Consider the following 21,748-nt stretch of genomic DNA (forward strand, 5'->3'; position numbering starts at 1 on the left):
TCATTTATGATAAGTTTGGTTGTGTTAATGCATATGGCATGAATTTTGGCAGGACTGTGTATTTTAGTTCAATCACTGAATTTTCAGCTCAGCTCCTACAATAAGTCTAAAATACACTGTGGAAACTAAACTGTTACATTCAGACTGTTACGGTAAAAAAAAAAAAAAAAAATGCTCCTTTGAAACTCATTCAAACTGCAATTTTTGATGACACAGTCATCAAAGCATAAAACATGCATTGTATTATTTCTAAATGCCATTCATTTTAACATTAAATTTTACTATCAACTAACTATAGCATAGAACATATGCATATTTACATGACACCTATTTAGGTCGCCTTTTGGGCTCAGGAAAAGGGAGCTTTTAACACAAACATTAAGTAATGACTGCAATGCCAGCCTCTGCCAGTGGATGCCAGTGTTGAGCAACCAGGTTTGGAAACGTTTCAAAACGTTTCGAAACAAGTGTTGAAGGGTTTCAAAGTTTCGAATTTGCCATCTCTACAATGAAGCATCTCTACAAGCTATAATATTTCATTTTCAGCCATTTTTTCATCAAAAATCACGTCAAAATGTCATAGCATAGTATGTTGTCAAAAATCATGCCAAAAAATCATAGTAAAATAATGCCAAGAACTCATACTGTAGTATTTCGTCAAAAATCATGCCAAAATGTTATGGCATAGTATGTCGTCAAAAATCATGATAAAAAACCATAGTATGGTATTTAATCAAAAATCATGCCAAAACCTAATAGTATAGTATGTCGCCATGATTTTTGACAACAAAGTATACTATGATGTTTTTGGATGATTTCAACTGTATTTTTTTGTTGTTTTTCATTCTCATACTATACAATGATGTTTCTTTGCGACGACATAGTATATTTACATGATTTTTTTTTACAACATACTGTCTTTTTAAATTATTTTTGACAACATAGAATATGATGACTTTTTATGACAACATGACATTTTTCCGTGATTTTTGACATCCTGTTTTCATGGGCAAAGTATAATATATTTTTGTATTTTTACAAAACACACTATGATTTCTTTATAGGATTTTTGCAGACAGAAAGACATAAACAGACAGAAATTTGAAGAAGTCTCACGTGTGGTCGACCTATTTCCTTCACAAAACTTGCAGACAGACAACCCGAAAAAATAATGCCTCCTGCCTTGGCTATCGCTGGCACGGAGATATATAAAATTTGAGGCTGTTGCCACTCTTATTAACCCTTTATTTTAATTATTTTCATGCAAGTTTGGATTTGTTGTCCCCTTTAACTGTTTGGTAAAGTACATGTGTATAACAGCAATCCAGTGCAGTACAATTACTTTAAATTGTAATTAAGTACAGCACTTGAATAACTGTAATGTAAACACAATTGAAAGTATCCAAATGGCTGAGTTGATAATGTAGTATTGACTGTGGCCTGTAGATAATGTCTGTTCAAGGCACAGCTTGCACTGCAAAAATAATTTAAAAGGTTAGGAGAGAGCCCTTTCTATTAAAGAGTTAATCTCAGGTAGTGAGGAGTTAATTTTTGCCTAAGGATGTTTTGTGCATGAGGTCCTGTTGCCTCAGGAGCACAGAAGCAGACAGCAAAGCATCTCTTATTTATTACAATATGTCTGCATATAAAGGAGGGCAGATCATCTACTATCCATATTCCCCTACACACTCCTCACCAGCTGCGTACACACTCAGGGAGAAAGTTGTATGACATCACCGCACCAGGTTGGTTCACTCTCTGCACTCAAATCACAAGAATCACAAACTCCATGATTGCTTCACTTTTATCATAAAAAACAGTGAAATAAATAGACAAACACAATGTAAAAATATAATGTTTAAGAGATCTGTTGGGGGGGGGGGGTGCCATTGCAGTTTGTTCAAATAGCAATATGTTTGAAATCAGATTGGTCCCTGGTTTGGTAGATCGACGTGAGAAACATTTCACAACATATCATAGCACCGTTGTGTTGTGTTGTGTTGTCATGAGCGCTGTACTCAGCTTGGCTGACCCATGGAAATCACAGATATTTCACATGAATGCAGGACAGACTTGAAAACAGTGGAACAGCTGCATTAGCTGTGGTTAGAAAAAAAAGGGCCACTGCTTACAGTTCCATTTCATATAAATATAATATATTAATTTATACATTGTACACGGCTCTATACCACATACACAACTTAGGTAAACACATGAATAAAAAGGCAGCTGACAATTTGTAAAATCAAAACCAAAAGCTGTGGGGAAATTGAAGTTTAGCTGCACTGCTGAAAATACAAAACTTTTGAGAGCAAGATGATTCTGTGCAGAAACCTGTGCTTTTGTAGTTCAACTGTTTAAGATATGTAAGTTGATGTCACTTACTCCAAAATTCATGAAGGCATTAGATCATTTATACAATCTTAAGGAGCGAGTGACAAAATGTCAGTATTTGTTTGTGTGTGTGTGTGTGTGTGTGTGTGTGTGTGTGTGTGGCAGGGAGAGTCTGAGTATGTGCAAACATTCAGTTGACTTGAGATTACAACCCTGAATTGACTTCAGATTTAATTTGCAGCATTGATGTTAGAATTCAAAATGTCTACTTAACTGTGCCAAATGAAATGAGAACATGGATGAGGATGTGTTAAGGATGTACGGGGTTAGCTAGCGCACCAGGAGGAAAGTGAGTCCAGCGAGGCCAACACCCGCAGCAGCAAACAGCGCTGTCTTCATGGACGAGTCCTGATTCACCTCTCTGGCACTGCAGGAGAACTTGCAGAACCCCTCCTGAGAGGACAAACAAAACAAAAGAAATGGTTAGAATTTGTTGGGTTTCTTTTACTTGCAATACATAATATTTATCTACAGTTTTCAGGGTTTTTTTGCATATACTGTAGGTTTTACAATTCAAAATGAGGAAGTATTAGCTGCCAAAATGTCTTCTAACTAACAGTTGCTTGGCTGATGCCCGGCGGCAATTAAAGAATATGTTTTGGAAAATATCTCAGTCACTGACAGGCTTGTGTTTCTCCACAAACACAGTAAAAAGATTTGCACAGGGTGCCGCTGATATCGGCAAGTTTTTAAATAATGTGACAGCACAGCAGTTCTTCAAGGTAGAAAAATAAGTGTCAACCCGGAGTAATGGAAAAAGCGCCAGTTTGAATAAATATAATGTAGAAATGATTGAATTCGGTTATATTAATTATGAACTCCTTCTAGCCTTTTCTGCTCCATTAGCAAAAAATAAATAAAAATTGGGTGAGTCAGATGCTGTTCAGCCCCATCAGACGTGTATTTCTCCATCTTGTGTTTTCAGACTGAAGTCACCAATTCAACCAGTGAGTGCACCTGCTTGCAGCTGCTTGTTGTTATAAACAAGCTAGCTTTCAATATAGCCGAAGCCAAATTCAACACACAGAAGCTTTGACTGTTACTACAAAGTCCATCTGGCTGAGTTGGTTATGTGTCTGTTGAAACCAGCTGTCAGCTGAAGAAAGGAGGGGTAAGAGAGTGTGTGTGTGTGTGTGTGTGTGTGTGTGTGTGTGTGTGTGTTTGGGAGGGGGCCAGGGCAAGCCCATTGACAAAAACAGACATTCAACTGTAGCTGAGTTCAGTTTGGTGAAGCATCTGGTCTACCCAGAGTCCATCATGACTATTCCATAAGTTTTTTTCAAGTTAAATAAGCCACAACAAGCAGCCTTAAAATGATCTTTGGCCTTTTGATTTCCAGTGGCTAAACAAGCATACAGTCCAGAACCGCCTGAAAACACAGCTTTTGTTTTGCAAAACTGATCATCTGAAGCCCAACACTGTTTCAGCATGGCCCTGAATTTACACTGCTGAGGGCTGTCTCGTTGTTGACCACATTCCTCACCATTCTGCACATTTTAAGCCACATTTACACATAGATCTGAATAAAAACCTGAGCAGGAAGCAAACATGATACTTTCAAACTAGGTGGTTTCCAACAGCAAAAGTTTAAAAGAAGCACTTTCACTTTTAGCTGTTACTGGGATTTTTTTTTTTTACAGTTCCGTTTAACTGCCCCTAGATACAATCAAAATACCTCTCTAATCTCCAAGGTTTGTGTTGACTCAGCTCTGCCTGTAACACTCAGTTTAGAAGCAGACATGACGTTATGACCTACCCATCCGTCATTCTCCAGCATCCAGTCTCTCTTCTCGTCTCCCAAGTAATCAGCTATGGTCTCTGCCAGTCCCCTGCAGTTTCCAGGCTCCTGTCCCGGTTCCTGCCCCTGCCCAGGGTCCAGCCCCGGCTTTATGCCCTTCTGCTCCAGCAGCTGTCTGGCCAGCACCCCAGTAAAGGTGAAAAGGGAAACAACCCTCCCCCAGTTCAAATGTCCATCTCCCACCAGCTCCTCCATCACCTTCCTGAGGCTGGAGCAGGGGTCCGGCCCACACTGCCTCAGGAAGGTCTGAGCGAGGGAGTGGAAGCGAGCCTGGTGCTGCGTCTCCATGTCGTGAGCCAGGCGCCTCATGGCAGCGGCTGACTCGCTGGGAGGTGGAGGTGCTGGCTGTGGGCCTGTGCAGCACAGGGACAAGTAGTCCTCTGCCAGAGCTAGGGTCTCTTTCCACAGCCTGCACGACATTTTCTAAACGGGGAAAAACAATAATATAAGAGTGCCTGCTGAAATGGGAGGATCAGGAGCCGTACTGGTTTGTTGATGTGACGGGAACAAAGAGTAACCAGTTCAGGGCTGCAACATACAATTATTTATATCATCAACTTATGTGTCAGTTGCATACTCAATTATTAGTCTGTAGCGGTGGAAATCACCAGAGGCCCCATGATACCTTAATATCACAATATTTAAGTCACAATACATTAGACTGAGATTAAATGTTTTGGGATAAGCCAAGTATTAAAACAGCAGATTCTGCAATATATTACAATTTATTACCTTATTCAACTGCAAATTATGTCCCTAAAGGGGGAACTTTGCCAACATCTGTTTTTATCTAATAAGATAAAGTTTTCAGTCTGTTCATCTCACTTTGATCTTTTTTTTTACTGCAGCAAAATGAATCTTTTGGACTAAAAAAGAAGGAACTGATTTTGTTTTTCTAGTAGGCGACCAAACATTTAATTTGTGTTTGCAGTATTAATAATTTATATAATAAAAAAATGATACTTGCCACCTATATATTGATACAATATTGCCACAAAAAATACACAATTTTTTTTCCAATTTTTTTTCCCCACAACCCCTATTAGTTAGTTTATTAAACCTTCAGACAACTGTGAGAATGTTCATTATGATTTTTAGAGCCCAAGGCGGCATCTTTAAATTTCTTGTTTATGTCACACAATAACTTTAAAATGCAGAGATATTCAAATTAAAATAAAAATTAAAAAGGTTTTACCTGAAAGATGACCAGATATTTAACAAATCTACAACCAGTTCATTTTTTGCCAGTTGAGTAATCAGGTAATCAACTCTTATAGCTTTAAACTAATTGGCTGTTACCTCCAATCAGCTCATCATGCAACTGACGTTACCCACAAGCTGTCTCGTTCATACCTAGCATAAGCTTCCTTTAGTAATAACTTAGCTGCGTTATTCTTACATGATCACTGAAAGCTTTTGAGGCTTTTACTGATATGTCACGCTCATACAGAGCAGACTGTCATGTTAGACTCCAATTTGTGCACAATGATGATCAGACTCTAGATTATTAACAATCCACAGTACTCAAAAAAGAGGACTGAAGGAGCCTTTATTGCCTATGCCCCTAAACATCGCAAAACACACCTTTTTTTTACTCTGGCCTTCTCTTAGATCAAAAACCATATTAGGCTGGTTTACCCCCCCTTATGCCACCATTTCATTTCATTGGGACATGATGTTGATTATTTGGTCATATGTTGATATTTTTCTGTTGTCTCTGATATTGGATTTGTTAGATAATACTGTGGTATTTTTGTGTCTTTTATTTTGTTTTATTGTCTGGGTCTTATAAAATAAGATAACCCTTAATCAGTCCCACAAAGGGGAAATTGGCATTGTTACAGCAGCCAGGTGTGTACAGAATAAGCGAGCAAAGAGCGATATAAATAGTAAAAAGTGAAAATAGCAGGGGAAAAAAAACAAGTCAGAAATAGTAAAGAAGTACATAATTTAAAAAAAGGTGCCACATAGTACAAAATAATCATATTATATAACAATTCTTATTGTTTTCCTCTTTATGCTTTTCTGTCTGCGAAGCACTTTAAACTGCATTCCATGTTAAAGCTGCTATATAAATACAACTATATTAGTATTATTACCACTGAACATGTTTCATCCATGTAAAACCAGAAGGTGTAAACATGTACTGGGAGCCTCTGAACCTGGTTCCTGTTACATTTTTGCAGCCAGGTGCTGAAATCTACTTGACAAAGTAACATGGTGTTAGCTGCTGTGTTGACGGCTACAGCTAACAGCAGCGCTAGCAGCAGTCGTGCTGGTGTCAACGTTAGCTCTCGGAAGATGCTGGAGCCTGAATACAGCTCAGTTAACTTTAACAGCCTGTCAAACCTGGATAAATCACACGTAATGCGTGTTGAATAACGTTAGTTATCAGTCAGCAGGTTGGCAGTCGGCTAGCCGGCCCAAGCTACCTTTTCTCCGCTAACTATCGTTGATCTGTCACCAAAGCAATGGAGGACACAAAGGACCACATTCACACAGGCTACCAGGAGCTAGCTCAACTACGAGAGCCACATCAGCGCACTAACACGGCTTTAAGTGTCATTATACAAACGCCTCTGAGTGGTCAGAGTTTTACATTTCCATACGTTCACGTGAAAAGTGGGTTAAACAATGTTTATCCGAGCGTAGAGGAAACAAAAGCTTACCCCCCCAGCGATATCAGACTGCTCTCTGCGCATACGGACAGCGGAAGGAGAACCTCGGTGCACTCACAGCTTCCCTTCAGCTGCTCTGCTGCGGCTTTATCATCTGACTCCGCCTCCGGGCTGTTTTATCCATCTGCTCCCCGCAAAAAAAAAAAAAAACCCGCAAAAGTCCCCTAACAATACAGCTGGGGAGACACCTCTCCTACAGAAAAGTGGCAATCAAATTACGTAAGTCATATTTATCATCATCAGGTTCCCCAGGGGTCGGCAGGCTTTACTATCAAAAGAGCCATTTCTGGGCCAAAACAAACAAACAAAAAAATCTGTCTGGAGCTGCAGGTAACACAACACATATAGCCAAACTAGCCTAGCAATATTATTAATGGGTCTATATGAGCATTCATTAATATGTTTTACCACAATTTATTATTTTTTGTTGCACTAACTTTGCAGTGTTGGTGGTAAAAACTCAAAGATCTATCAATGTACTATTAACTTCTCCATTTCCTCTGAGACTTGTCCTGTCTTGGATTTGGAATGAATCCATAGCTAGTCAGGCTTTTTTGATTCAGGACTGCCCACCACTTTAGGCTTTTTCTGGAAGAAGAAGAAGAAGAAGAAGAAGAAGAAGAAGAAAATGCCCAAAATACTGAATTTCTGGAGCAATTTCATAGTTTCACCATTCTATTACTGGCATTTTATAGACCACATAATTAATTATACACTCAAGAAAATGATCTGCAAATGACACAATAATGAAAACAGTGATTAGTTGCAGCTCTATCCAGGGATGGGATACATTTCAAAAGTCTACTTTTAGCTGGATAACCTTTATCTATATCCCTGAAAAAACATTGTAATGACATCACACAGGTAGAAATATGATTGTAATATTAAGTCATAGCTCACAATGCAAAACAAAGATACAGTTTGATCATAAATGGATTATTGAACAGACCTGCCAGGCACAGACACAGGGACCTGAAGTGTCAGGGCCCCTCCTGGCCTTCATCTGCAAAATGTCACTCAAATTATTGTAACATGTGCCAACTGAGAAAACGCTCAAAATACTTAACACAAAATAACTAAAAATGAGACAGAATAAACTCAAAGAGATCCAAACCACAAAAAGATGTATAACGACTACAGGCCTACGAAAGGCGCAAAACAACAAAAAACACAACAGAGCCTGCAACGACGTCTCCCAGTTCAAATTAATTACTGATCGTTTATTGACATCTGTAAAGTGTCTCTGAGTTTCTTGAAAACTGCTCTACAAATAGGATGTATTATTATCATTATCATCAAAAAGAGGCAAAACCACAAAATCTGGATGTCTTTCTCCTATGCTGGAGCCTTTTGCATGTCTGTGCCCAGGGGCCCATTGTCTCATTATCTTTTAATTACAGCAAAACATAATGAAATGCTGTCACACATAACACTTTTTTTTTTAAATTCACAGATGATTTCATCTTCATTGGACCTATCTAAACTAATTATAGGCATCAGTCGGTGCAGCCAGGTTTCACCTCTGCTTTGAAAGGGCTGAAAGCAGACCCCTAATTTTACAATTTGGTTTCATTCATCACCAAAGAGTCTCACTTCTCTCTCTCAGTGTGTGATATCACAATTTGTAAACTACACACACAGAATGGTTCAGTGATCAGCATGAGGAATTGAAAGATGCAGAGTTTGTGGCTGTCAAAGCAAATGGTTTCATGTAGTTTTTGCATCTGGTGATATTTTTGGGTACTTCCTCTGCATGGTGATTCCCCTCTGTTCTCTCATCCAACAGTGCATTTTCTCTTCCTGTCTTTCACCATCATGTCTCTTTACCTTGGTGCTTCCCACTGGGTCTTTCCCTGTTTGAATTCGAGAAAATCTTTAATCCAGGTTACCATTGAAATATATAAAAAAAATAGATAGAGCAAGATGACAGAAAAAGAAAACTGTACACTAAAAATCCCCAAGGGTTCTGGGAAACATAGTTTTGATTGTTTAAAACTGAAATTTCAGAGGAGCACTCTTTTTTTCACAGTGAAAGGATGTCGCAGCTCTTATAGTAGAGATTCATACCCTCGTGTGCAGTCATTGGCAGATCAATTTTGGTTTTAATAGCTTTCATAACATAAGGATATTAAAAAAAAACTGCTCATGTTCCTTCTCCACACTCAGTTTTGTAATTTGTAAAGTGATGATGTAAATACACAATAACGACCTTTGACCACGGTTTTAAAAAATAAAGACGTGTAAGTTGGAGAGACCATCTAATCAATAATGTTTACCACGCACTTCAACAACTGGACAGTCATGAAACCACAAACATACAGTAGATTCTGCCTGTTTATGGGCATAAAGTTACATCAAGTGCTGCTATACTGACATAACTGTAGGCCTTCCACAAGTGGACACCTGTAATTTTTTAAGTATTAGAAATAAAAGTTAATGCAGACTATGTTCGCTGCATAGATTTTAACTCAAGTAAGTTTGGAGAGTCTGCTAATAGATTTTCATATCATTCACAGCTGGATGCCTGGGATGGTATATAAACACACACAAATATGTATATAAAAATATGCAAGTATCTAAATGCATGTATATACAAAATTATCTAAGAGAAAACTATTGCTGTAATGTGGATGGGATTTTCAGCAAATGGTATAAAACTACCAAATCTAACAAACAAATTAAATTGATTTTTGTAATCATGCAATGAGATGCGCTCTTCTCCCTGGATGTTTTCAGGACTTTTTGTAGGAAATACAGCCAGATATTGCTTTTACAATTGTGATGCAGTGCAACGCCCTCTAGTGGTATGCAGCATATCCAAAGATGCCGTATTCAGTAGGGTAGGCCTACTCTACAGTTACCCTTAAGCCCATCGTTTTCTTTTCTTTTCTTTTTAGATCAGAATAATTGCTTCTGGGGGGGAGGGATGTCTTTTTGAGAATAACGTCTTTAAAACACACACAGAATGGTCTGTGAAAGGCAGTAACCGTTGATCATAATGACAGAATCATCAGGTCACAGGATATTTACATGTCTTAACTCCACTGAATAGAAGAAATGCAAATTTCAGCCATTGAGATTGAATCTAGGTCAACCTCAGTGCCAGGAGGTTGCAGTTGCATGCAGCCTGTGTGGCACAATCAGTTAAAACCAGCAGATGTACCAAACATTGATTTGTATTTTGTTTATGCAGAGACATGTTGGGTTAGCTTTATCTGATTTGGCTCCACCTGCATATAGTCTTCTACTAAGGTTGTCAGAAATGAGTGAATTGAAGGCAGAAGAGAAAACAATGATACAACAAACACACAAAGAAAAAAAAATACTTTGAATCTTTTTTATTTTTTTTCCTAACAACAAATTCATCTAAGCTGCTGAGGTACTGAAATAATAAAAATCTGTGGCTACATTAAAATGGTCTTCCTTTGGATAATTATGACAATATCTATGGCATTGTGCCACAGTAAAAACAATAATTACTGTGTGAATAGCATGATTCTGGACAGCTTTGTTTCTCATAGGAAAGATAACAATGTACATCATTTACAAGGCTATCATTGAAATAGGCTGTAGGTCGACATGGCAGAGTGAATACATGTGGCTCTTTACTCTCACAAATATTTCCCACTAAGTTAGCAATAACAATTACGTAATGATAGTCAGTCATCAAGCTACCAATAACAAAGATTAGGAATTTAAACTTGACTGTCTCTTCAGTGATACCCACTCTATGGTTATGATACAATGATATATTCTGACTCAGAGGAGATAATGTCGGTTTTTGTGCATCTGTGTGTTTGTCACGTGAAGGTTTGCATGAACACACTCCGGCAGTAGTGTTGGTTTCGTAATGCTGGTGCTGTCGTCACTGGATCACAACTGTGATATCAACTCTAGGACCAAATCTGTATGAGAGAAGTGTGAAGAATCATTAAACCGCAAAACAAGCATTTTTATATACAACACTGATTGTCTGAATCAGGAAATATAAGAAAAACATAATACAGTTATGTCAGAAATTAGGGCATGGCTGGCCACGTTTTTGTCAGTTTACACTTGAGTTGACACGTTTTCAACTCCCCTAACAGTAACAGATGAGAAGCAGAACCTAACTTGTTAACAATTACCCGATCAATATGATCCAAACATATATACTGGACTGGAGTGATTATCCTAAACCCTTTTCACAAAAAAAGAGATTAGGCCATAATTCATATGTTAATATTAAAAGAATTCCTCAGTCCTTCAAAATAATCTAACACAGCTGCTTTGATGTGATTTCATGCGTGAAAATAAGTTAAAAGAAAAAGTGAAAGTTGCGAAATGGTTAAGTCATGTTGTACAGGGAAACTCCGCCTCACCCGTAGGGTGTTGTCCCAGGAGGCCGAGCAGAGTGCTGTGCCGTCAGGTGACAATCTCACTCTGCTGATGCGGTTCTCATGGCCAAACAGGGCAGAGATACGAGTTCCCTTCAATACGTCCCATACATTGATGGTGTAATCATTATAACCAGTGAAAAGCAGGCGACCTGAGGGCATGCGGGGGCGAAAGAGAGAAAGTACAGGAGGAAGTGGGGAATTCGGAAGAAGAGGAAGAAGAGGCAGGGAAAGAATTGGTTGAAATTGTGAGATAGAGAGCACATTTTTCATTGAATCATTAGAAATACTTTTATTTGTTTCAAATTACTGGATCACCTGCCAATGACTGCACACGAGGTTATCAACTTTACTAGTAGATGCTGATGATATCATTTCACACTCTATCAATGGTTGACTACTTTACAAATTCCTTACCGCTCAGAGAGAAGTCACAAGTGGAAGCACCAAATATGATGCTGTCCTTCTGGTAGACAGCTACCTCACGGTCAGCTCGCAGATCATAGAAACGGCACTGAGGGACACCAGGAGACACAACGGTAATTTGACAACAATAATCGGAGTCACTGGTTTAACAGTATATCATAGTAATAAAGTTGGTGCAAGTGTTTTATCCCGACAGTACACGTTGCTCATATTTATATGGGTTTTTTTCTGGTATTTCTGTCATACTGCAGTCTGAATAATGTCTTGTTCACAGATATCAGTGAGTTCATCCCATCATCAAAGTGATTTAGATTGAATCCAATAAATCAATTCAGTCTACACATGCACCGCGGACGTCAATTTGACTATCTTGCACAGGGACATGTATTGACATGACCAGCAGGCACATCACAACAAACTGATAAGCAGGTCATATGACTCACTGTGGCATCGTCTGAAGCAGAAGCAAATGCATCTCCACTGGGGTAGTACCTGAACACACATGACCGAGGTCAGAATGAGAAGTGCAGCACAAATGATAAATCATGTAAAATAAGCGAGTAATTCTGCTGCTTTAACTGTGTCACAAGGCTGAAACTTGGTCTTACTCTTGGACAGAAGATGAACTAATCTCCTCTGTGTTAAAAAAAAAAAAAAAAAAAAAAAAAAGTGTCTGATATTGAATTATGTTCTCTTTATTTTTGCATTTGGGTAAGTAACTTTTTTGTTGGTTCCAAACTTTCATAATTAAAAAAAAAAAAAACAAAAAAAAAACAGACAACTGGAAATCTAGATTTAAAGGTTATTTTAGACAAGATTAAATGCAGATTCCATGTTTTTTTAGTATTCAACCTATAAAGTTAGTGTGGCAAAGTCATTTCATATCCATCTTCCTAATAAGAGAGGTACTGTGAGAAAAAGCTGGACTCACTTTACACAGTTGATGTCAGAATCGTGGCTCTCAAAGGCCTGAATGTTCTGTCCAGAGCGCATGTCCCACACAATAGCCTTCTTATCACAGCCCTGATAACACACATACAGGAACACACATGCACACACACAAATTAGAGAAGGAAACTGTGGTTACTATCCTGTAAAAATCCAGTTTCTTCAAAATGTCAGTGTTTCATGAAAACTCTAAATCCAAAGGTACCATGAGTAATTACAAGGTTTACACTACATCTTTCTCTTACCCCAGAGACAAAAGTGTTTCCAGTCTCAGATGGGGCGAGGTCCAGAGACAAGACATCAGCTGTGTGACCATGGAAACTCTGCAGCAACTGCCCACTCTCCACATCCCACAAGGCACATGTCCCATCTCCGCTGGAGGTCAGGATCTAACAGACACACACGACATACACATACGCAAAAGCACCCAGATACATGCACACATGAGCACAGGCACAACACACATGTTCAAAAACCACAAAACAATCAACTATATGAAAACATGATTTGGAGCAAGGTCAAGAGATATATGTTCATGTTTTGTAACATTTTTGGAAACTTTATCTTATCAAGGACTTCTTGAGGGAACTGTAGATACCAACAAGTGGCTTAAAAACTGTGTAAACACTGGCAGCCAGAGAACAATAGTCTGGAGGAAATGGCATCGCGGAGGAATTTTGATGGGTTAAGATGAATTAACCTTGAATTCTTTTGGAAAGTCCACGGTGATTCGGGTAAAACTACGCTGGATTTAAATAGGAAGCTGATAATAAAAAATGGTTTCAAATTGCTAAATAGAAATTGTAAAGAAATGTACTGTTTGTGCTTAAATGTTGGTTATTTGTTCTCTACTTTATATGACTTCAGCTACAGGCTTTGCATTTATTTCTCATTGTTACACTTTAAACTGAGAAGTGAAACAGAAAAAAAGGAAATCATAGACTTTGTGGAATAATATTTGAAGGAAAAAGAGTTTAGTATTGGACATGTGATCATGTTGACCTCACTGGTGGCTGAAAGGATGCAGAACAGTGCCATCAACATCCTCTTTCTAAAGTCTGTGTTAACAGTATAAACAGGTAGTGAAATGCTGCAGATCTCTTCTCTGTCATTTAACTATGATGCTGTTGTACTCAACAGTACGCTATGCTTTCACGGGGCAGACACACACACACACACACACACACACACACACACAACAAAAGCCAAAGGTCAATCCCTCACTCCTCACTGACAGAAAACCCTCACTGTGCATCATGTATTTGCATACAAACAAGCACACAAAATACCAAAATGTCAGCGATTCCTCTGATGAAAACAGATTACGGGCACTTAGAGACACATGCAGACATCAGAGATCCCTGCTGGCTGGTGGATTAGAGAGCTCCTGCTGGATGACCTCAGGCACAAAAACGCACCACATCCTGCCTGCACCGAGGGGTAGCTCCAGTTTCAACATGAATGCAATTATCAGTAAGCCACAATTACTGACACACACAGATGGGACTATGATGGGACACTGACTGATCAGACAGGGAGCCTTTGCATCAGTCTGCCTACCACCACCTGCATGTTACTATGTATTAAATACTTGCAGTGAGTTAAATAACCCAGTCAGCCCACATGTAAATGTCTTTAAAGAGAAAGCATTGTGACTCAGTCAGTGCAAAAGCAGATCTTAAATGTCAAAACTCACCAGCTGAAAGCCTTCACACATCAATGTTGCTCTCAGTTGGACACACACATACAGAGATACAACATCACAGAATAGTATGTCCTCCTAACACTCCTGTCAGCAGTCTTTAAAGGCTGCTTGAAAATGTGGAACCAGTCATTCAAACACATGAATAGTCAACACACTTTCTGAGCCCTCAGTGTAGTCCATGGCTTTGTGCTCCGAGCTCTTTTTTAATGGTACGGTATAATGGCTGTGAGCGCTACAGTGTGCATGTGTCTTTGTGTGTGAGACGCAGTATGAGAGAGAAAGTCCATGCGTGTATGTGTTAAATGTTCTACTCTCAGGTCACTGTGCTCCACTCTTTCCTAGATAAAGGCCACTCAGTGTCTATTAATACACCCAGGATAAAGAACCATCATGCCCCCACCCCGAGTCTCTTCTGCTCCCTCCTTGGCCCTGTCATCCATCTCCTGTCCTCTGTCACCGTGCTCCTCTGCCTTGCTGAGGGACAGAGTGGAGTAAATTATTAAAGCCTGCCAGTGTCAGGCAGTTTTCTTCATGTTCTCCCTTTTTAGACTGTCCCCTTCCTTTCCTCTGTCCTGTTTGGGAGTCAAAGGCACAGCCAACCAAAAAAGGTCTAATTGATATTGACTCATAATTCTTGTTTTGGGTGCAAGAGGTCGCAAATTCAAATCCCAGATGAGTCCATCGTTTCACAATCCTGGGCCACTCTTGTTAATTCATGTTACCAGAACAGTACAACAGGGTTTATACTCCTGTGTTGTATACAGTCAATGTTAATTCTATCATCTACAAATCTTACAAATACAAACAAAATAAACGTTTAAGAATGTATTCAGAATCCATGTTTTTTTTCAATTCAGTAAAAATGAATGCATTTAGTCATTGGTAATAGATTAAAAAAGTTTCAACTATACAAATCTCATTTACAGTTTCTTACAAGACATTAAACTGGCGCTCACCTGCATGTCAGACATAGTGAAGGTGCATCCTGATACATAGTTGGTGTGCATGGCAACGGACTTCTTCTTTGCAGCCAAGTTCTCGCTTTTGTCCAAAGACAGCGGGATCACTGAGCACTTGTTATCCAGTCCACTTTTAAAGGAGATAAAGCATGAGAGTTTGAGTGACAGGTCACTCACAATTTAAGATGAAATAGAATACTATTATTTTGCAGGTATTAGAGTATGAATATAATATAACTGGTCTGGGCTGACGGAGAAAGGATGAATGAGTAAAGGGAATGAACGTGTCTTCCATTATGTGTCACATTTAGTAAACATTTTCCCTGTAGGATCTATTTTAGTGGCACTAGCAATGATGGTGGCAGTCACCTAAAGTAGCCATTGTATACAAAATGAGGTTCTATTTTACACTATTTCATTACTTGAGTATTAAGTTTTTGGAAAAAAGCAACCAGGCTCATTTAAATAACTGATATCATACAAAGTTACACTTGAGCACAGTAAAATTATATCTCCAGAACATGTAGCCTATCATTTTTCTTTCATAATAGTAATACAAACTTTGTTATGAAACAATAACAGATATATTATTTCACAGTATTCTATTTTTCATAGAATACTGGAAAGAGTAGCAGTTTATTAAGTCAAGGCAATAAAAGGAGAAATTTTCTGTACTCACCCACATGCCACAGCACAACCTGAGGGAGCATATGCACACGCCATAACCCATGTACACGGCAGGGATACCCCATGTTCCTGAAGCACGCACACACACAAATGCATAAATAAGGGAGAAAAATGTTAAAAAGAATGTTTGTGGTAATTTGTTTAATAAGCATAAATCAACCATTTTTATGCATGTACTCTCTCTCTCTCTCTCTCTCTCTCTCTCACACACACACACACACAGCTGCACTAAACCTGTATTAATAGGGATTATGTTTGCTGTGGTTCTGTCTGCTCCATCAAGAGGCATAATGGTCAAACCAGGCTGAATCCTGGCTGCAATTTAAGTGCACTCTCTCTCTCACACACACATACACACACACAGTGTCATAACAGGGGACAGATGGATAGATAATCTTTAAACGCATATTTCCGTGTGATTATGCTGTGTCCCCTCTCAGAGGAGTAAGGCAGCAGCGCCCTTAATTTATGGTAATTTCTTACTCATACAAATTCAGCATCTTTTTATATTTATACAAAAGCACCACACATGCCTCTCTACTCACCTTATTAAGTGTGAATGCATCCCAGACAATAACTTTGCCATCCTAGATTACATTAAAAAAAATCAGTATTACATACACAATAATAAAGGGCCAAACAGTATAAAATGAACATTGTCCTGTGGTACATAATACTGTTCTATATATTTCTTGTTATAGAGACACATGTGTCCATGAGTGCGGTTGTACCTGTGAAGAGCTGACAAGACGACGTTTGTCTTTACACCAATCCATACACAGCACTTTGTTCCCATGACCCTTCAGCACACGTCTGGTCTTTATGGAGAGAGCGCCCACAGCCTCGATCTTCTCAGCAACCTGGTTCACTGAGGTACCAACACACACACACACACAGAGAGAGAGAGAGAGAGAGAGAGAGAGATATTTCAGTTGGTTTTGTAAGGTTTGTGAGAACATTTGACTGTTAGCAGTGGTGGAAGAACATCTCAGATCATTTATTTAAGTAAGCAGAAATAAAGTGCTTTATTCAAAATGTTAATAAATCCAGAAAATGCAAATACCACAGAATATGTGCTGTAGCGATTATACATGCTATTGGATTATTATTAGAGATTCTTAATCATGGAAGCAGCATTCAAGCAGCATTCACTTGCCTTTTACAAGTATAAAAAAGCAAATTGTGATGATTTCTTTTGAAAACATGATGAAAAAAACAATGAGCAACTTGGCAGGAAATCTCCTGCAAATTGCAAGAAATTAATAGATTAAGAAAGTTGTTTTTTTAAAAGGAAAAAAATAAAGTATCTTTATTTATTTATTTATTTATTCGGGGTTGCCAAATTTTAGGTAATTTTCTGGAACTTTTTACAAATGTCTTACTGTATCCCATGTTTTTCAAAGAAATCTAGCAAATTTGCTCAGGTTTCAAAGGGTCAGTCTTTAAAAATTCATCATTTTTTATATTGTTGACTTTCAATTTAGTTTTAAATTTGCTATATATTGTATTTTATATTTAACATACATTGCTTTTCAGCTTTGTTAGTCCTTGTTTATTGTATGCGTTGTAGCATCAGCTCTCCTCTAACTTCGTATTGCAACTGCTGCACAGCACTTTACCTCAGGACAAATGAAGTTCATCTCTTATCCATCTTATCTTATAGGCGTTGTATGTAAACTGTCATTCCGAAAAGTTAGTGACTGTAAATGTCAGATAAATAGAGTGGAGCAGAGAGTACAATATTTAACTCTGAAATGTATAGCTAGTTGAGCTATGAAGAAGCGGAAATATTTAAGCTAAAGTAAGTAGGCCGCCTCAAAATTGTACTGAAATAATGCACTTAAGTAAATGTTATTAATTAAACATCCCACCAGGCTGACAAAGGATATGCACAATGTCAGCACAGAATGGCACAAAAAGCGCAATAACTCTACAGAAGATTACTTGGTGAAAACCTCCACAGCTGAGCATCTCTCCGACAGTCAGCTGTGGTGTAGTGCCCGTTATAAACAAAACTTTAGGGCTACGTGCGCAAAAGACGAGTCAACGAGCTGCCAGCTGCCAAGTTGTTAGTGTTTCTGCAGGTGTCAGAGTTGTTGTTGTTGTTTTGGTGCGGGACACTTACACTCTATGTCGCTGAGCTTCTTCCGCTCCTCCTCCAGCTTCTTCTTCAGACTGTCGCTCTCCCTCTGAAGTGTCGCCACAGACTCTCCGCCCTGCAGCCCCTGACAAGCCATCTTTGAAACAACAACAAAAACAGTCAGGAGAGAGCGGGAAGGAAAGAGAAACGCGAGAAAAAACGGTGAAATTTGGGGAATGGGACGATAGTTGAGACTGCGCTCGAGCTCGACAGTGATGCTGCGCCGCGCGAGTCACAGCTCGTGCTCCGTTTCAGCCCCCTCCTCCATCCATCCTCCTCATTCAAGTACACTTCACATCCATCCTCCTCATTCAAGTACACTTCACGACGGGCGTTTAGACGCGCTGCTGCAGCTTCATAGTCTTCTATATATCCCCATAGTCCAGTTATTAAGAAAGTTCAACTTTGTCGACAATAAAAACACATACACACACGCGCGTACGCAGTGTAAGCAGTGTTGGGAAAGATGCGTTTGAAATGTAGTGTAGCCTTTAGGTTAGGCTACAGATTACAAATTACCCCGTTAAAAAAAAAAAAAAAGGTAGGCCTAAATGTAAATGTAATTATCGAAGTAATGTAATTGATAACTCTCAAACTAAATCTCTAACTTTCAAACTAATATTTTTAAACTGGGCGATCAAGCTGAAAGATACAAACAAACAAACGAAAAAGCATTTCACAGCATGCAAAGGAACAGAATGAGGGTTACCCTACATATACAGTAAATGTTATACAAAAAATAGTATATTTGGATCCTTGGAACCTCTTTGTAATCACTGACATGTTAATCAGTGACTGCAATTTGATTACACATTTTTACTCAGTATCTGTGATTTAGCCTATAGTACAACCTACCGCTGCCTCCATCAGCTATTGTTTACAGTACAGCAGAGCAAATACTCAAATACAGTGTACACTTCAACTGATATTGGTTTTATTAGGTGGCTAAAATATGTTTTGCTGTGGTCCCGTCCACAGCAGTACATTGCTCAGCTTCTGTGCTGGTAGATTTTGGTTTATCAAATATGTTATTAAAGTAACGCAGTTCATAAAATAAGCACAGCAGAAATGTCAGATAGGTCAGACCACTGTGTTTAACTAAATATAGAGTATGCTAAAGTTATGACAGAAATAATGAAGTTTGCCGAATTTACATATCTCCACAATTCAAAACAGACAATTTCCTACCCAGAAGTGTATTGTTATTAGCATGACATCACTGTGTTTCGGTCTATACAGATATCTTTAAAACTTGAAATATAAACAGTCAAAATGGTACCCTTTATATTTCCTGTTGGAATGTTTTGCAGTGTAATGACATCAGTTGACAGGAAGTAATGTACTAAAAGGCTCTGACAGGAAATAAACAGGGACACCAGCTGTTGCCAAGCGATGAAATTCCAGTGAAACAGACTATAAAGACAGAAAGTGCTTCTGCAGTGCTATTATGGTCATTCCCTTGACACTGAGAGAACAGTTATGGGAGACCCAAAAACACTGACCGTTAAGACCGGGCTTTTTCAGGAGGGAGGCTGACAGAGAAATGTGCTTAAACAGAGTGTCTCAGACAGAGAATAAATACTAATAAATTGTTAGTACTAATACTTTAATGAGTCTAAAAGGGATTCAGGTCTTTCTTTTCCATTTTTTAATTGATAATTAATTTGTTACATCTACACTACATTCACTCAAATGAATTTTTTTTTTTTTTTTAAGTTTCAGCTGCTGCACTCAGTGCTGCAATTTGCAATGAAATGATTTCATGGCTCTTTAGTGATCAGAAGCTGAAAACGTACCACTTCCACACAGAAGGAGCAGTAGTTGATGGCCTCGGACTTAATGTAGATGTTCATAAGAGGACTGGCTTTCCCACAGCTGTCGCAGGGGCCAAAAGTGGCCGCCACAAACGTCTGGTCACACATGGCTGAGGATGATCACTAACACGCCCTGTGGAGAATACAGACACAAACATAAAGAGTCTTTCAATCGGCTTAGACTACAGGTTGAAGATATTTTGGAGCTCTTTTGATTTTTGTACTGGGCTGTGACCACGGCCTGTTGAGTGAGTGTGTGTGTGTGTGGGTGTGTGTATGTGTGTGTCTGGGCTAGAAGATAAGTAGTTGGTAATCTACTCCAGGCTTATCCTTCTTCGAGCTCCAGAGAATAGCAGCAGCTATTCTGGGAACTGCACATATATTCAGTACACTCAGAATAAAATACAGAGCAAAATCAAATACAAATGAAATATGACTTTTCACATCAAAAATCCTCATGTCATAACTACTGTAGATGTACTATACTGTGACATGTTCTCTAATTACATTTCTTCCCACCATAAACATATTAATACTGTATATCTCATTAAACACATTTAAGCATAATAATATATGTAGTTTCCTTCATTTTGTTCATTTAGATTTTGCAAAAATGTTGGCAAACATGCTATTAACCAGGAACTGCAGCCTTGTGAAGAGATGGAAGTTCATTTTATATATATAAGTACCTCTCAATCATTAATGCCCAACTCAACTGATCGTAAGTAAACTCGCCACTACTGTTAGAAATAGTCATATTTTTTGTGCAAAATGTGAAGAGCATACCTCAGCAGAAACTGAAAAGATTTGCCACTTTCAAACTCCATCCAGGCTGATTCATCAAAAGTTATAAACACTACAATCTCTAGTCACATCTGCACAACAGATTTCATACTTTCAACCCACATGTATACACAAAATCACCAACATCAGTGTGTAAAAACATTATTTCCACAAACAGCTGCCATCTCAAAAATAAAGCCTTACCTGACAAGAGAATGTTTTTGCCTCTCGGTACAGCAGCTACTTGCCCCCAGAGAACTAAGTTGAGTTTTTCCAGTGAAGAGGATTGTCAGAGAGAGAACAGTAAGCTTCTTAGTGAAGTGTTTAAGCTGTGACTCTGCTCTGCAGCATTACCTGCCAGGCCTGGGCAAGGTACATTTACACTCTAATCCAGTACACATTATAGATTTAATATTTTAAATCTATAATGTTATTTATTTTTCACTTTAAATGCATGACTTAACGTAACTGCACATTATACGCTTCCTTGTTGTAATATACAGTTAAAAATATTACCTTGCTAATCTCAATTTAAAGGTGATATTTTATGTCACACAAGCATGGCATCACCTTTCTGTACATTGCTGCATTTTTATGTGGTATAGGCTTAGCTTTTAAGTTTTAATCATTGGCTTTACATTATTTAATCATTTTATCTTCATTGCAGTCTGTCATGCTGTTAATAATTGTTCAATTGTTTCAGTTCAGTTGAGAACAAAATGTTTAATAATGAACAAAATAGGTTTTAGAAACTTTAAAAGTTCAGTTTTACCTGTCAGGTGCTGCTTTCTGTGACAGTGGCGCCCTCTGATGGAAATGAGCAGGAACTGTAAGCCGAGCTGCAGAGACAAATGCACTGATTAAAAATGTAAAATGTGTTTACAGTTTTTTCCCTTTAATTTAAATTAAATGTATATATCTAATAAAACAACCCAACCCTTTTTATTTAATCTAATGCATTTTTCTCAAGTACTGAATCCCTTGATTGCAATATTTTATTTTATATTATTATTTGAATAGAAATAAAATAGCCCTTGCCC

The 21,748-nt window shown here is 38.4% G+C and overlaps 2 protein-coding genes across 2 annotated transcripts; both read right to left on the reverse strand.

Annotated features, from left to right (window-relative positions):
- Positions 1 to 1,844: 1,844 nt before the first annotated feature.
- On the reverse strand, positions 1,845 to 6,964 carry bcl2l10 (BCL2 like 10). Its single transcript, XM_042486977.1, has 3 exons — positions 6,862 to 6,964; positions 4,151 to 4,615; positions 1,845 to 2,787 (listed from the first exon to the last, which is right to left on the reverse strand). Exons 1-3 carry the CDS (start codon positions 6,892 to 6,894, stop codon positions 2,665 to 2,667), a joined length of 621 nt encoding a protein of 206 aa, XP_042342911.1. The 5' UTR covers positions 6,895 to 6,964; the 3' UTR covers positions 1,845 to 2,664.
- A 3,284-nt stretch (positions 6,965 to 10,248) lies between these two features.
- Positions 10,249 to 18,341, reverse strand: gnb5b (guanine nucleotide binding protein (G protein), beta 5b). The gene is made up of 11 exons (XM_042486907.1): positions 18,097 to 18,341; positions 16,703 to 16,839; positions 16,517 to 16,558; positions 15,964 to 16,040; positions 15,282 to 15,414; positions 12,866 to 13,009; positions 12,604 to 12,695; positions 12,116 to 12,164; positions 11,664 to 11,760; positions 11,232 to 11,398; positions 10,249 to 10,775 (listed from the first exon to the last, which is right to left on the reverse strand). Exons 1-11 carry the CDS (start codon positions 18,206 to 18,208, stop codon positions 10,764 to 10,766), a joined length of 1,062 nt encoding a protein of 353 aa, XP_042342841.1. The 5' UTR covers positions 18,209 to 18,341; the 3' UTR covers positions 10,249 to 10,763.
- Positions 18,342 to 21,748: the final 3,407 nt, after the last annotated feature.

This window comes from Plectropomus leopardus, chromosome 1 (genome assembly GCF_008729295.1).
Source record: "Plectropomus leopardus isolate mb chromosome 1, YSFRI_Pleo_2.0, whole genome shotgun sequence".
Lineage (NCBI taxonomy): Eukaryota > Metazoa > Chordata > Actinopteri > Perciformes > Serranidae > Plectropomus > Plectropomus leopardus.

Excerpts from the sequence above, each read along its gene's own strand:
- gnb5b (XM_042486907.1), bottom strand. The coding sequence starts at position 18,208 with ATGGCTTGTCAGGGGCTGCAGGGCGGAGAGTCTGTGGCGACACTTCAG. Across the intron at positions 16,559-16,702 it reads GTCTTGTCAGCTCTTCACAG|GATGGCAAAGTTATTGTCTG; the intron begins GTACAACCGCAC and ends AATGTAATCTAG. Across the intron at positions 13,010-15,281 it reads TCACTATGTCTGACATGCAG|ATCCTGACCTCCAGCGGAGA; the intron begins GTGAGCGCCAGT and ends TGTGTCTGTTAG.
- bcl2l10 (XM_042486977.1), bottom strand. The coding sequence starts at position 6,894 with ATGCGCAGAGAGCAGTCTGATATCGCTGGGGGG. Across the intron at positions 4,616-6,861 it reads AGTCTGATATCGCTGGGGGG|AAAATGTCGTGCAGGCTGTG; the intron begins GTAAGCTTTTGT and ends TTCCCCGTTTAG. Across the intron at positions 2,788-4,150 it reads TGCTGGAGAATGACGGATGG|GAGGGGTTCTGCAAGTTCTC; the intron begins GTAGGTCATAAC and ends TTGTCCTCTCAG.